Genomic DNA, 15,402 nt, shown 5'->3' on the forward strand with positions numbered 1-15,402 from the left:
CTCAAGCAGACTAACATTTTCTAAAAACATATATAAAACAGATATGCTATACAATGTGAAGAAGACTATTAAATACTTAAAATTTCCAAGCTAATTTCAGGTAGGTTCTTCAATAAATTTTCTGTATTTATACTTTAACAACAAACACTGAATGAAACTATACAGCACATTATGTGTTGGCTAAATTTAGAAAAAGCAATTTTTACACAAACATAACAAAAACTCACTCTGAAGCAGCTGAGGTAGTAGATAAAGATACTGTAGGAGGAAGTAAGGCCTTCTTAGGAGACAGAGATTTTTCCCCTTCTGGTATTTTTTCTACATAATTGCACGGAAACCAACCAAAATGTCCTTGAAAACTCCCATAAAGCCAACCAGGCTCCCCTACAGTTTTTTCATCAACCTGTGGACAGGAGGATAGATACAAAGAAAACACCATTAGCGGTGTGAAACGAACAGGGTACCCAGTGAGTAACCTGCTGGCACTTTGAGTGTGAGCAGCGCTCACACAAACATCAGCATTTTCATCACCTTCCCTTTCAGAATTTGGCTGATTTTGCTCTGTTCAAGAAATGGGGCGATGATGCAATTGCACTGGGTTTAGACACGGGTAGAGACAGGCCTCGAAGACATTATGTTCCTTCTAATGGGCCCCAAACACGCACCTTGGGGATCATCTAATACACCTGCAGCCACTCTGGCTTGCCAGAAATTACGGTGTTTTACGTTGTATTTTCCCAAACGCGCAGCCGAGAGACAGCGGCTGGTGAGCCTGACAGCCCACACAAATAACTGCTGCAGTTCTGCTTAGAGATACAATTAACTGTGTCGTTTGACTGCATCGAAACACATCAAAATGTCTGCTATTTACTATACGATTAAGTATAGAGCATCTTTAAACATTCGTAGCAATATTGCAGCCTCCATTACGCCGCAAATTAGCAAATTAGTCAAAATTAGCAGCTCATCAAATATTATCAGCTAGTTAGCTTAGTTGAGGTTTGGGGTATAAGAGGAGGCGGAAGCGGCAGCAGCTGTTAGCCTATTTCTAAAATAAATTATCAGTAGTTAAATGAGACAGTTAATTATATCTGAGAAGGAAGCCAAAACAAAACCTACTTCTCTTGCTCCCTCTTCCATGCTTCATTGGTATGAAAATGCAAATAAATCATTTCACATTATCAAACTGAAAGCTATACTTAAGGGTTGCAATAGTTTGTACCACATTGCTTTGTAAATTCCCCCTTATCACCTACCTAATATTGCTTATCGTCTGAATGAGGAGGAACCAAACATGTACTTAGATATGTATATTAATAGAATTACCACAGTCCACCTGAATGCACATGTACAAGAACATGTATGCTGATAAGTGATAGAATTACATGAAATAACACAGATTTCAATTGAGACATCAGAAGACATTTCCAATCCTATGCTGCTGCTGTAATATTATGGGTAACATATTCAGCTGAATCCAGAAAAGTGCTACAAAGAACGGACACAGAATAAACTCCTATAGATATCTGCCTGAGGGAGCATTTATAAAGGACTAACCAACAAGAGACAGAAGTGTATGATAAAATACATTAGAATATGGTATTAAGATTGAGAAGAACTTTTCATATCTACTTGTTAAATAACTAGTTTTATTTTAATTCAAATGCCATTAATTAATAATTCATGCCTCTATTTACTGTGCTCATATTTCAAGCAGACACTTAGAGGCCAACCTGTACATATAAAACAACCTGCACCAACAATATCCTTCCTGATCTACTAGTTTTAGAAAGTTTATGTTTACCATTCACTCTTGTTATTTTAAACAGATTCTCAACATCTCTAGGATGTGTAAGATCCAAAGAAAGATTTTAGCTGAACTAATCCTAATTTCACCTGTTGAAAAAAAAATAAAATAAAAGGCAAACTAATTTAAATTTTGAGTAAGCCTTAAAATATATCAACATAACACTTTTGACACTTAAGACCTTTGTACATCTCAAGGCCAGAGAAGCGGGATGATTTTTCAAGTGGCAAATCTTACCTGAATTATATCTCCAGTATTAAAGCTCATCTCATCGTGATTCCTTGCTTCAAATGGATATAAAGCTCTGTAATTTACCAAGGCAACTGAATTCCTAGACTCTGAGACACCACCTGCATTGCCTAAAAGGATAAGAAAACCAGTTACCATTTTGATGCAGCTGAAAGGCACGTGCTTAGTTGGAGCCCCATCATTCTAAGCAAGAGGTATGAAAATAAGAAGAGAAGGGTTCTTGCCCCAAAGACGCTATGCAAGTCTCAAAGGAGATCACCAGCTGCAGCAGGCTGATGGGACGCATACAATGCAAGAGTTTAACATGCTAATCATAGTAAATGTAACACAGACAATAAAATGCACTGGTTTCTGAAACAAAACAAAACAAAAAATGACATCTTTATCTTCTCATCTTTCCTTGTCAAACTGCTCTGGCTTAAGCCAGAGCTTTAATAAAGTTTCGTTTAACACAATTATAATTTTCCAAGTTGAAAAGCCACCACTGTTGCTACAGTAAGTTGTCAGCAGCGTCAGTGAAGATTTTACTTTGACACTTAAAATAGCAAAATATCACAATTTCTATTTTCTTTGCATCTCTGTTCTCCAAGTCTGTGACTGATGCTGCTGACAGTGAATGTTTCACAAGGTAAAGCTGAGCTGTGCAAGTACCTTTCAGTGCTGTTCTAATTTGATTCTTGCTGAACTCAGTGATAAAAGTGGCTAATAAAAACTGACAAGAACTAATGAAGGATAGAACTAATCAAAACTGCCTTTAGCAAAAATATTCTGAAGCCAGTATTTTTCAAAGTCCCACAACTAGAGTTATGTCTGGTCATTCAGTTCTTTGTCTTTTAATAAGAAGCACTGAGGAATGCAGAAATAAACTAGATTTCAATGTTAATAAATCACTTCGCTGAGCATTACCTGCCCGTTCACTCATCACTGCACAAAACCTCCATATTATCATTCTGCTTTAATGACAAAAAGCTAAATTATTACTGTTTCCAGCATCTGTGATCTGTTGACTCTGTTCACCGGAAGATTTGTCATCAGTCACAGGTGCTGAAAACTGACAGAAGTAGCCTAAGTTAATAGGATGATTTATAACTAAGTGAAGACACGAAACATTGCTGTTGGTTTGGGTTTTTTTTTCACTATTTTAGGCAATAAGCCTGCCATTGTGTCACATTATCACAGAATCACAGAATGGTTTGGTTTGGAAGGGAATTAAAGATCATCTTGTTCAAAGCCCCCTGCCATGGACAGGGACACCTCCCATTAGACCAGGTTTCCCTGGTTAACAACAATATATTTAAATAATGAAAAAATGCTCAGGAAAATAAGAACCATCAAAGCAAAAATCTAACAGACTAAGATTACCTTCATTTTTCCAAGGTGGCTTAAGACTTTTACCCTCTGTTGGTTTCAACAGATCTGCAAACTTCTCATTTATGTTTAATTTAGAAGTGCGTTTCTCCACCTCTTGAGAGTTGGTCACTTCTTTTATCTTCTTTATTTCTTCATTCTGCTTACGCCTCTCCTCAGCTTCTTTTGCAATTTGTTCTTGCTTTCTTTTATCTTCTTCCAGTTGCCTCTGCCTTTGTTGTTCTGCCTCCCTCAGGATTGTGGCTTGCCTATTTTTTTCCTCCTCTGCATGAAGCTGTTGTTTATTTTCCCTTTCTCTCATCAGAGCAGTTGCTTCTTCAGCTTTCAGCTTTTCTTGAACTTTTTCCTGCATCCGTTCTTCCTCCAATCGCTTCTTTTTCTCTTCCTCTTCCCTTCGGATATTTTCCTGCCATCGGTTCTCCTTCTCCCGTTTTGCTTTCCTGAAAGAAAGGAATGAGAGAGAGGTAGGAGAACGTTCATATAAAAATGAATGAGATGGTATTTTTAGAGTAATTGGCTGGATTTCACAGTAAAACTGAGTCTATGATACTGATCCCTCTCCTCTCTGGGCGATAAGCTCTTCCACAGGAGACCACCCTTTGTCTTAAGGTAAGTGCCAGTATATTTCACATATAAATAACAAATGGATTAAAGATCTTGGTATAGGAACACTGCCACTGCAGTGCCTCCACGAGCACTTCTGCTCACCTACAGCCTGATGAGCAAGAAGAGATCTGTTAATTGAACAAAGGTGGTTTTAAGCTGTCCACCAAGGGAGTGCCCAAAGCTCATGACTGGAAATTAAGATTTTCAAACAGATTAGTAATAAAATTTTGCTCTGGTACAAACATAAAAATAGCCTTCGCATACTGACGTTTGCTGCTTAATTTTTTCGCTTTCAGCACTTGTAATCTATTCACAATATGCTTATCCCCATCATGGCCATACTCTTCATCAGACAGAATCTGGAAATCTGACTGTATTCTCTGTAATTATTCAGATTTTATCCTGTGCCTCTCCAAATAAGTTATTATCCAATTCAACACCCTTAAAAATCATTGTATTTTTAGCTGTCGAGACCTTTCTTCTGAAAGGAGTGGACCAAACCCTTTGGGCCACCTTCTGGAGAAGTTGTTGAGGGGGGACCATGCCTAGAGGAGACCACTTCATCAAATCACTGTGAGAGGTCCACTCATCTGATGGTCATTTTATTGTGTTTTAAGCACATGATAGGATCTATTAGGAGCTGTTTTTCCTCTAGTAGGAAAAACATCTCTAGTAGGAGGAAAAACAGAGCGGCATCTTAAGACAGACAGAATCAAACCCTAGAAACTACGTTTTGTTAATCAGTGAAACAACAGAAAAAAAAAAACTAGTTGGAAACAAGACCATGAGAAACCAAAAGCTGAGAACAGGGCTTGATACAGGGCTGGGCTGAGCAAAACCAGGACCATATAAGTGAAGGGATGATCCTCTCAGCCATATATCTGAATTTTCTCATTGTCCTCCTAAAAAAGGAATCAAATTTAAAACTCAAAGGTTGCTCACTCATCCAGCTTTCAAGATTAACATCGGAATTTAGCAGTTGATGCCCCTCTTACTGTGTTCAGTATCAATCTCACAACTATCAGGATATACATGACAAAAAACTCAGTCAGAAGTGCTTTTAAGGCAATAGCTCAGATCTCTTGAAGGCCAGCAAAACAAGGCAGAAAACATAAGGAATTTCAAATGTGTGAGGATTATCTATTAAAAGAGCTAAAAATCTTATTAGCATAAATAGCTACTGGGTTTATCTGAATTATAAGGTTTGGGTTTTTTTTTTTTTTTTATAAAGAAGATTAAAACAGATTGGAAAGAGGAAATTCAAACCATCTAATATCAGCGGTACTCCACATAAAACGTTTTCTCTAAGGAAAAGACATGACTAGGATACATTTTTACCCATAAGACCTGCTTATTACAGTCAGCATCTTAAAGTCACCAAAAGCATTCTTTTGCTTTAAAAACTGCAACAGTGATACATTCAGACATGGTACCTTGCAGCCTCATCTTCCAGTCGCTTTTTCTGTGCAAATTCAGCTCTTCTTTTTTCTACCTCTCTTATTTTGTCCTGTTTGATCCTGTGGAGCTGCTCCAAGGCTAATTGCTGTGTGCTGTAACTTTCTCTCAGGTCCTAACGAAGAAACACAACGAAGTACATCAAAAGGAGTAAAGCCAATCTTTTGAGAAAAGCATTCAGGCATTTTAATGCTTCGTGAACCAGGTTTTAATACAAATGGACAAAGTAATATCAAGTTATTAATAGTCCTTGGAGGTCACTGTAAAGAAAGTCAAATAAGCAAAAGTATAAAAGTAGTTGGCAGCTTTGCAAAGCCTTTGACGTAACTTAGGCTTTCAAAGAGCCCTTCCAGTCATAACCCTGCTGGAAATGGCAGATAGAACAGAGGAGAAGGGAAGGTATGACACTGAGTGTTCAAACACAACATTATCTAAGGACACAGAGGGCAACGAAGCGTATCTTAAATAACTACAAAGATACATTTGCCAAGGAGGCAAACTTAAACTGAAAGCCAACACAATACCATAAACTTGAGAATGCATGCCCTCAGTAGGGTGTTCACCTTTGCAATGCTGGCTGAGTGATCAGTCCCATATTTAAATCAGAAAGTCTTTATAAAATATCCAGAAAGCTTACCACTGTGGGAAGCCATAGCCTAAAGACTCCAATTCAGTGTCCTGCAGTTTTCCTGTATTTGTAAACTTCACAATTTTATTCTTTTTCTTTTGAACACATCCTTCGATTCACAGAAGGACAGAACGATATGGGGTTGGAAGGGACCTTCAGAGATCATCTACTAGTTCAACCCCCCTGCCAAAGCAGGTCCACCTAGCGCAGGTTGCACAGGACACCAGGTGGGTTTTGAATGTCGCCAGAGACTCCACCACCTCTCTGGGTGCCTGTTCCAGTGCTCTGCCACCCTCAAAGTAAAGAAGTTCCTCCTCATGTTTACATGGAACATCCTATGTTCAAGTTTGTGCCTGTTACCTGTTGTCCTGTCAATTCCTATTCCATCTCCCTCTGATAATAAACTTTTTCACAGCAGAAAATTAGCATGAATCTTTGGGATAATTGAATTTACAGAAGAAAAAAAAAATTCAACAATAGAATTAGTTTAGACTGTACTTCACCATGTTACAAAACACTGATAAGCTACTACATGATCTTTTTCTTAGGAATCCTATTGATACAGACTGAACAATGCAACAGGCATACCCCAACTTTTCATACCTGATCTCATAAATGCAAACAAAGGAATTAAGAATGATTTATTCCCATTACAATATGCACCTCTACCAATAATCATGCTGCCCAAGATATACCATGCAATTTATATGAAAAGGGCAAGATAACAATATTTCTGTGTCAGTGAAAGTCTCTTTAGCAACAAACTAAACGAAACAATTGACTACTATTTTCCCCCAAACATATTCAGCTGAGAATACTTTTTCTTCTCACTTAGCACAGAAACTGAGGATCACTATGGAAACAAAACTGCATTATAAAACCTCTTGTATCTTTGATTTAAGGACAGAAGATAACCCTTCTGCAAAATGGAAAGGTCAGTTAAGTCAATCTGAGAATAATTTATGGGGGGAAGGGGGAGGGAATAAATGAAAGTCAGATTTTTGACCCCAGCAGACAAAAGCAGTGTTGAGGAAAAACAGCAAGCAGGTTTTAGTACTGGGTTAATCTGAAGACTTAATAACATTGTGTTTGCCATGTCATATGTCATATTCTGGGCATTGATGCTATTTCTAGTCTCCTAAACTTGACAGAGAATTAATTAACCTGACTCACAGCTTAAGTTGTATGGATACAGGCAGAGCGAGACAGGTTGAGAGCAACAGAAGGGAAGGTGGGAGAAGACACTGCTTCCAACTAAGACAATATTTTTTTGATTGATGTTACTGTAACTAAAAATATCTGGGTAAAACAACTGAGTGAACATAGATTGGTAAGAAATAAAACGGCTATCAGTATTTTGCAGTTTGGCTTTCTAAGCAGCTAAGAAAGTTTTAAGCCTTTAAGAGGATGTAAAAGGTAGCAGAAAGAAAAACAGCCTATAGATTTTCTTTTAGGAAAATTTATTTAATAGAAGTTGTACATCCAAACAGAAGGGGTAAGCAGAGAAAAATTGCAAAATAATTAAAAACCAAAAGAGCCAAAGATTAGAAAATAACCTTAAGTAAGAGGAAGAGGTTGTTGAGACAGCTTAGCAGAGACAAAAGGCACTGAAGAACAGAATCATCCATATTCTCACACTGTAAGATAAGGTAGATAAAAAGCCAATTAATCTTTGCACTGTATTTTGAAAAACATATTTTAGGGAAGACTAAATGGTAGGTGCACTGAACACAGCAAGCCATGCAATAAACAAGTAACTAAAAATGCATGTTCTATGTAGCCGTTTTTTAAAAAGAAAAGAAACTCCTTAAATGTTTACAGATTTTTCTTTGTATTCTTTTTACTGAAGAGTGCAGAGCCCTCATGCTGGCCCAGCATAAATCCATTACTTAAGAATTAAAATAAAGTTCAGATCAGTGCCACTAGGAGTGAGCTGGTAAATGAACTTAAGTGGACACATGCTCCCCTGCCCGAGAGCTGCAGGCATTTTTAGACGAGTCAAGAGTTGCCTCTGAAACAAAAACACCTTCAGGGCCAGCGGTCAATATTTCTTAACTTCTACACAGATCAGTGGCCTATGTTTACTTTTAGGACAATCTCCAAGTTTGCTACCAGATCTTGTACAGCGTACTACGAAACCCTGTATTTCTTACCATAAAAGTTAAATGTTCAGTCCACAATTCAAAAATTGTAGCAAATATAACCTCAGTACTGTAAGAACAGAATTTGCAAGGGCCTGAGAAACTTCAATTCTAAATCAAAATGAATTCTAAAAGGCAAAGGTTGAGAGTGAGCAACAGTTGATTCATGCAAAGCAATGATTAGCAACAGATTCATATTTTAGTACATTAGCAATAGTTATAAGTGCATTTTTATTATGTTACTTGCTCCAAGACTTTTGGTAATTCTTATTTGACACTGGGAGTTGGGGAAAGCTTTTTGGAAGCCTGGCAGAAGTGCCACCAATCTTTATGACTGGATGGAGAAATAAAGATACTGCTTACTGGTGTGAGACTAAGTATTGATAAAACGCACATACCTTAAGCTGACTGTTAAATGCATCCATTTCAGCAAGTTTAGAAGCAGTTTCTTTCTCAAGGGCGTCTAGTTGTTCCTTAAGTCTTTGGCATAATTCTTCCTTTTCTAGGGACTTCTTGTGCACGGAACTGATTCCTGTACCTGCATAACGGAAGACAAGCAATTTTGTAAGGATTTCTGTTTTCACTAATTATTTTATTATTTTCCAAATATACACATGTTCCCAACCTCTTTCTTTAGAAAAACTTGTTGATTTACCTTTCCATTTGTATACAGCACAAAGAATAAAAGGCCTCAACACCTACCTGAGACATACAGGCATTACATGTAATATACACAGAAAAGTTTGAAAGTTTTTTTTTTTTTCTTACTATCAGACCAATTCATAGCAAGCTTCTCTAGACAGGGACTTCCAGTGTGATTTGATGTAATGATCAATGTAAATTTTACATAAATTAATTCCCTTGTGCTTACATTACCAAAATAAGACAAATTGTAATAGTGTCTGTGGGCTGTTTACTCTGTGTAAATAAGGTTTCATGCAAAATCTGTGCTTTTTCACAAAGAGGAAAGGAAATAACAGAATGCAGATGCAACAATGATAAGATGGCACTAACTCAAAAGACAAAAATGAAGGTGTGATTAACAGTCCTGTAACCTTTGGCCTTTTTTTACAAGTGATGAAAAGCCAGCAGTGCAAACTGAAGATAAATTCATTTGCGGGCACTTACTCTGAGTGTTTTCAAGTTGAGCGTTTTTAATTCTTTCACTTAACAGTTGTTTTTCGGGAACTAAATAGATTAGTTTATTCTGATAGTCCTGTAGATATTGAAGAGAACATAACAAATTTTTAATATTGTTTATAAATGAGTAAGTAAAAATGGGTGAGTTTTCAAACATAACTTCAACTCATGTTAAGGAAGCGTGGATGCAAGCTATCGTTATGCGGCAGAGGAAAAAATTACTGGTATACTCTCAATATGAATACTATTAGAATTAAATGCTTTTTGATCCAATAACATTAACACAGCTGGAAAAAAAAGCCAACAAACCAGACATGCTAAAAGTGTAAATATTATTATGAGAACATTTGACTGCCCCAAGCCTAACACAAACCAGTAACTTTCTGTGACACACAAGAACATGAACAGAAGTCTCGCTGACGAGCAGCAGCATTACATAACAATACAGTAGAGAACGATTTATGGCAGTCAATTGATTTGAAATAATTTATGTCTTGCTATTCAGAGAGGGGAAAGGAAGGCGAAGGGAGGGGAAGAGAGAGGAGGGGAGGGGAGGGGAAAGCAGCAGGGTAATTCAGTCTAAAGACCAACTTGCTCTGTATACAGAAAAACATTTCTCATAAAAATTAGAGTCTGGAGGCATAAAAGAATTCATAATTAAAAAGAAGTCATTATTATCTGTTCACATAAGAACAGTGGAGGTTTTGACTACTGTCCTCATTCAGCTATCAGCTTGTTGTAGTACATGTAATCATTTCTTTAACATCACAAATACAACTAAAAATCTATGCAGCCTTGATGGCCTTGCCAATTTCCTCTCTCTTCTATCATCAAACCCATTCACTGTTCCTCCCTATGGGTATGAAGTTATCAACAGCATTATGGAAACACAGAATAAGAAGTGAAGGAAAACTACAAGCTTTACAAAGTCACACACCTGAAGCTGCTGCTGTAGTTGCTTGACTTCCATAATTCCTTGGTCATATTTCTTATCTAATGCCTCCAGCTCGGTTTTCCGAATTTGCTTTTTGCTTCGAATATCTTGCAACCTGCCTGAAATCTGCTGGTGTTTGTCCGTCTAGAAGGAAAGCAAAGACAAATTATACCACGTGCAGCAAGGAACACTGCTTCACCAAATCTGTGGGTGATTAGTTCATGATCAAGTCTTTAAAACAACCCAAAATACCTGCTTTAGATTGCTCATCCAAAGCAGGGTGAAACTCCTGCTAGGCCATTAATGTAAATTCTAAGATTTGCATACTTTAAAGTACTGTATTTCAAGATGTGTAGTGAAATTTCTGTCTTACCAGGGCTTCTAATTCAAGATTAAGGCTCTTCTTTTTAGAGGTCAACTTGACAATTTCTTCTTGTTCCCTGTTACGTTGATTAAGAAGTTCTTGGCGACGAATTTTCTCCCATTCCAATCGCCGCTGGCGCTCAAGTTCTTGCTTTGCCGCCTGCAGAAAAGTTACATTACCTTAAATTACAACGGAGGTGCAGAACTCAGAGATCATGATTTAACGTGATGTGCTCTATTTCTAAATAGCATAACAGCAACACAACATACTGTCTTTCATAAAGTGCTCTTATATACTTCAGCATCAAAGAATGGAGGAAGTGATCCTATTGGATTCTTCATCCCATGCTCCTAACTTTGGATGAAGAAAAGGTACGTAATTCAGAGAGAAAGTCTGTTTAGCTTAGCATATTGCCCATAAATAAGCACATCGACAGATATTACTCATAAGCTCCTCTGAGCATTTCACAGAATTAGAAAAAACATGCAAGTCTTATGCATGCGCCGAGACACCGAGTATAAGCAAACTTCTCTCAAGTTCAACTGTCAAAATATTATCAGTTGTGAATTCAGTACAGCCTTGTTTAGTATACAGAGTTCTGCATAAATCCAAGAAATCCGTCCAAGAAAAATCTCATCTGTCCTATGAAGCATCTGAAAATCTCCAGCCTATACTTGATTCATTTATAACGGACATGGTGTTTTCAGACAGAAACGGTGTTCTCTCTAAAAGACAACCTGCCAGTGACCATGGGAGGAGACAGAACCAAAGCCAGCACTGAAATCTTGAACGGTCTGTCAAGTGGATAATGTCCGCATGTACATATTCCTTAAAGAATTAATAAATAATTTCAAGAAAACAACCTCCCGCCTTTCTATTTCTTTTCTCCTTTCTTCTTCCCTTTGTCTTTCCAACTCTCGTTGTCGCTCCAGCTGCCTTTCCATTTCCAGTTGTTTTTTCCGTTCCTGTTCCTGACGTTCCCTCTCTCTTCGCTCTTGTTCTTCTCTTTCTTTCTGAGCTTTACGTTCAGCCTCTCTCTGCTGCTGTTCCAAGAGGACCTGACGGCGTTTTTCCAGCTCCATATTTCCCCTCTCATAGTTGGCTTTCCTTTTGTCCTCAAATGTCACTAGAATAAGGAAAAATAGTTATTTCTGTCCTGTGCAAAACACTGCTCTCAAACAAATACCTCAGTTATGCTACTAAAGATATATACTTTCTTTTTGGCAAGCTCAGGTTGTTGGGTCATGGATGATATAAGCATCTTGCATTTGTTAAATTACTATTTTTCTTTTCAAAAATACCTTTAAATTTTCCTAAGTCAATTCCAATTGAAAAAAAAAAAAAAAAAAGTCGTCACTTAAAACTGACCACAAAAATTACTTGAACTTTAGAGGCAACATGAAAGAACAGCTTTTATAAGCTAGGAGAAGACTTCTGTTAAAAAGGTTTTCCGCTGTGCAAGAAGCATTAACACACAGAGAAAGAGCTTAGCTTTTAAGGGTGTTCTCTGTAAGAGCTTCTGGAGGTAAAACCTCCAGGATCAAGCTCAATTACTCAAGCTCAAAACCAAAACAGGATCAAGCTCAATTACTGCAGTACAGGATAAAAAGAGACACAAAGGAATGGTTTAGGCTTCCAGCAACCACCCTTCCAAACAGAGAGGCAAGTCATGTCTCGCAGTGTGCGTGTAAAGAGACCTTTGCTGGTAGCATCAGGGAGTCAAAAGCAGAATCCATGTTATGTGCAAATTGCATCTAGTTTTCAGAGAATTAAAGTTCTTTAGAACCCCTTGTTTTCAAAATGTCCAGAACAAAGTAATGCCATGAACTTTCAGCTGAATAAAAATTAGCAGCAGCATGGCAGTACTTGGCCATGAAGGATTTATTTTCCAAAATACATTATTCATCAGCATACTCTTCCCTTCCTACAGGTAAAAATAGCCCCTATCTCTGCCTTCTAATTCTATTAGATGTAATAGGCTGACTACATCACCTTAACAACCTTGCCACCACCCAAGTTAAAAGGGATCTAGCTCCTGAAATGAAGCTCCCTAGAGATTTGAGTATGTCTTCCACTTTCTAAAGCTTTCACTGCCCTTCAAAGACAGCCCTATATATTAAGAACATGAGCCCTATTTTACCTGGCTGTTTTTTCTGTGGCTCCTCCTCTTGCACAGGCTGGTAAGATGGCAGAGTTCCATTTATATTTTCAGTATATTTTCCACTCCTGGAGGGGAAAAAAAAAAAAACACACCACCGTTAGAGAAAGAACAGAATTATTTTCTTTGTATAAAACACTTTTTAGTCTGGAGAAGAAAAGACTGAGGGGAGATCTGATCAACGCCTATAAATTCTTAAAGGGTGGGTGTCAAGAACAAGGGGCCAGTCTTTTTTCAGTGGTGCCCAGGGACAGGACAAGAGGAAATGGGCACAAACTTGAACATAAGAAGTTCCATCTAAACATGAAGAGGAACTTCTTTACTGTGAGGGTGGCAGAGCACTGGAACAGGCTGCCCAGAGAGGTGGTAGAGTCTCCGTCTCTGGAGACATTCAAAACCCACCTGGACACGTTCCTGTGCAACCTGCTCTGGGTGGACCTGCTTTGGCAGGGGGGTTGGACTAGATGATCTCCAGAGGTCTCTTCCAACCCCATATCATTCTGTGATTCTGGGAAATTATATTATGTTTCACTGCCCTCAGTGATATACCTGAAAGAAGGTGGTACTAGTTCAAGAGGCAGAGTGAGTGGCAGAGGTTGTCCGGCTTTGGCCATATCTGTCAGGTGCATGGCTAACACAAACTCATCGGCTTTCAGCTGCCCATCTCCATCGATATCGGCTAACGACCTGCACAGTTTTAACAGCAATAATAATCATCACAATCAATCATGAACGATAACTAAAATAATTTACTGTAAAAATAATTTTTAAATTAGAGAATGCCTGTGAAATGCTCTGGTAAAAGTAATTACAATTAATAACATGAATAGTTGGATGAAAGGGGATATTATTTTGTTCAATAATGCGCTGCTATTTAGATGTTTTTGTAAAATACAGCAAAAAGGATAGGAAAAGTTAAGAGACATATCTTGATTTATTGCATCAACAAGAGAAGAGCTGGGAAGAGAATCTAGGACTGTTCTTAACCAGCTGAAAATGCTAGAAAACACTTTTTTCTTTAATAATAAAATAATATAATAATAATAATAATAATACATAGAGTTACATCAAATTCTACAACAGGAACCTCTGCACAGAATTATAGATTTGTTTTTTCTCCTTGTGTCTTCTGGACAGTGCAGGGAAGAGGTGAGCTGCTGCAGGGCACCTTGCAATGGGTAGGAAAAGGATCACCTACGCCCTCTAAGGAGAGGGCAAACCACACAATTGTATCCTTGGCCTAAAAAATGCTTCCCACACAATCCAAGGACGAATGGGAACAGTGAAACATTTCCAGAAGTTCCTGCTTTCTTGCCTGCATCTTTCTCAAAGAACTATCTATATAGATACAATTGCAGGAATGTATCCTGAGACTGCACTTAAGTTAAATGCTTAATAAAAAGAACTGCTCAGCAGTTTAAAAAAAACATGTTAAAGAAACAAAACAAGATCACTGCAGTGAAAAACAAAAGCAGGAGATGATGAAATGAGATTTGCATTATGTTCACAGACCAGCACCATTCACACTTAACAGTACTGTTATTGCAGTAATTCCCGGGAATACAGTACTCCGATAGAAATATGGGTAATTCCTTTGGGCAAAACTGAAACTTGGGCTGTTAATCCTCTACATGGGTACACAGACCTCCTGGCATTGGCTACTTATCTTCAGGCTTGTCACCCAGGAGGAAAACAGTCACTAAATGCCTGCTTTATTTTCCCATACTCCAGAGCAGGGGAATACAACCCCAAACTCCCTTTTTTTCACCTTCATGCCATGAAACAAAACAAGCTGAATGAATACGAGGAATATTTCAGCTTGCTGCTGCTAGAGACAAACAAATGACTGCCCTGGGATAAAGAGCAGAAGAAAGGGGACTCAGAAAGCGCTATAAAGCATCAAGCTATTGTGCATTCTGCTGGGCCAGTAAATTTTATGTATAACATCCGAGTTATGTCTGAAGGCGTAATCCAAACTACCACATGCAGCAGGGCAGATTAGTCAAGCTTTCAGACAACTGTAACCATTTCCATCACCACAGTAAAGTCTTAACAAATGCATAATAGTAGATTCTTTATAGGAACCACAGTAAAATTCTAAAAAGGTGAAGCGTTACTTAATTTTTTATCTTTCTCCGTATTTTAAAACTAACAAGCTTGATTTCAGAATCCTACTTTTAAAATGGACAAACCCTCATCTCAGCTAAAATAGTGCATAACAATCAGAAACTGAAATTAGCACCCGTACTATTATATGGAGTTTAACAAACACAAAGAGTGAAAAAATTATATTAAGTCAAGGTGTCTCTTGAAAATGTACTCATGAACAAACTAGTTTAAGAAGTAGCTTAGTTTCAGCTTATGATTTTAGATCTATGGTGTCCCTTTATCATTTCTTATTAAATAAAGCACATTTCCTCTCTTAACACCATAAACACATTGAATTCATAATCAGTAACTAAACTCACCAAATAGTAGCCAACTGAGTCTGTGAAAGGTTTGATTGCAGAAGGGCATTCCTGGCTTGAAATCCTTAGTAAAAGTGTGAAAGA

At 37.8% G+C, this 15,402-nt stretch overlaps 1 protein-coding gene across 1 annotated transcript in view; it reads right to left on the minus strand.

Annotated features, from left to right (window-relative positions):
• ITSN2 (intersectin 2) overlaps positions 1 to 15,402 on the minus strand; it is an 84,707-nt gene that overhangs the window by 28,563 nt on the left and 40,742 nt on the right. The window contains exons 9-21 of the mRNA XM_074152976.1: positions 15,319 to 15,382; positions 13,400 to 13,537; positions 12,833 to 12,918; positions 11,556 to 11,818; positions 10,702 to 10,851; positions 10,332 to 10,472; positions 9,383 to 9,470; positions 8,653 to 8,792; positions 7,670 to 7,750; positions 5,464 to 5,600; positions 3,419 to 3,864; positions 2,045 to 2,166; positions 228 to 403 (exon numbers count right to left, since the gene is read on the minus strand). Coding sequence (XP_074009077.1) covers positions 228 to 403; positions 2,045 to 2,166; positions 3,419 to 3,864; positions 5,464 to 5,600; positions 7,670 to 7,750; positions 8,653 to 8,792; positions 9,383 to 9,470; positions 10,332 to 10,472; positions 10,702 to 10,851; positions 11,556 to 11,818; positions 12,833 to 12,918; positions 13,400 to 13,537; positions 15,319 to 15,382 — 2,032 coding nt within the window. The remainder of the gene's footprint in view (positions 1 to 227; positions 404 to 2,044; positions 2,167 to 3,418; positions 3,865 to 5,463; positions 5,601 to 7,669; positions 7,751 to 8,652; positions 8,793 to 9,382; positions 9,471 to 10,331; positions 10,473 to 10,701; positions 10,852 to 11,555; positions 11,819 to 12,832; positions 12,919 to 13,399; positions 13,538 to 15,318; positions 15,383 to 15,402) is intronic.

Source organism: Numenius arquata, chromosome 9 (assembly GCF_964106895.1).
Source record: "Numenius arquata chromosome 9, bNumArq3.hap1.1, whole genome shotgun sequence".
In the NCBI taxonomy this organism is placed as follows: Eukaryota; Metazoa; Chordata; class Aves; order Charadriiformes; family Scolopacidae; genus Numenius; species Numenius arquata.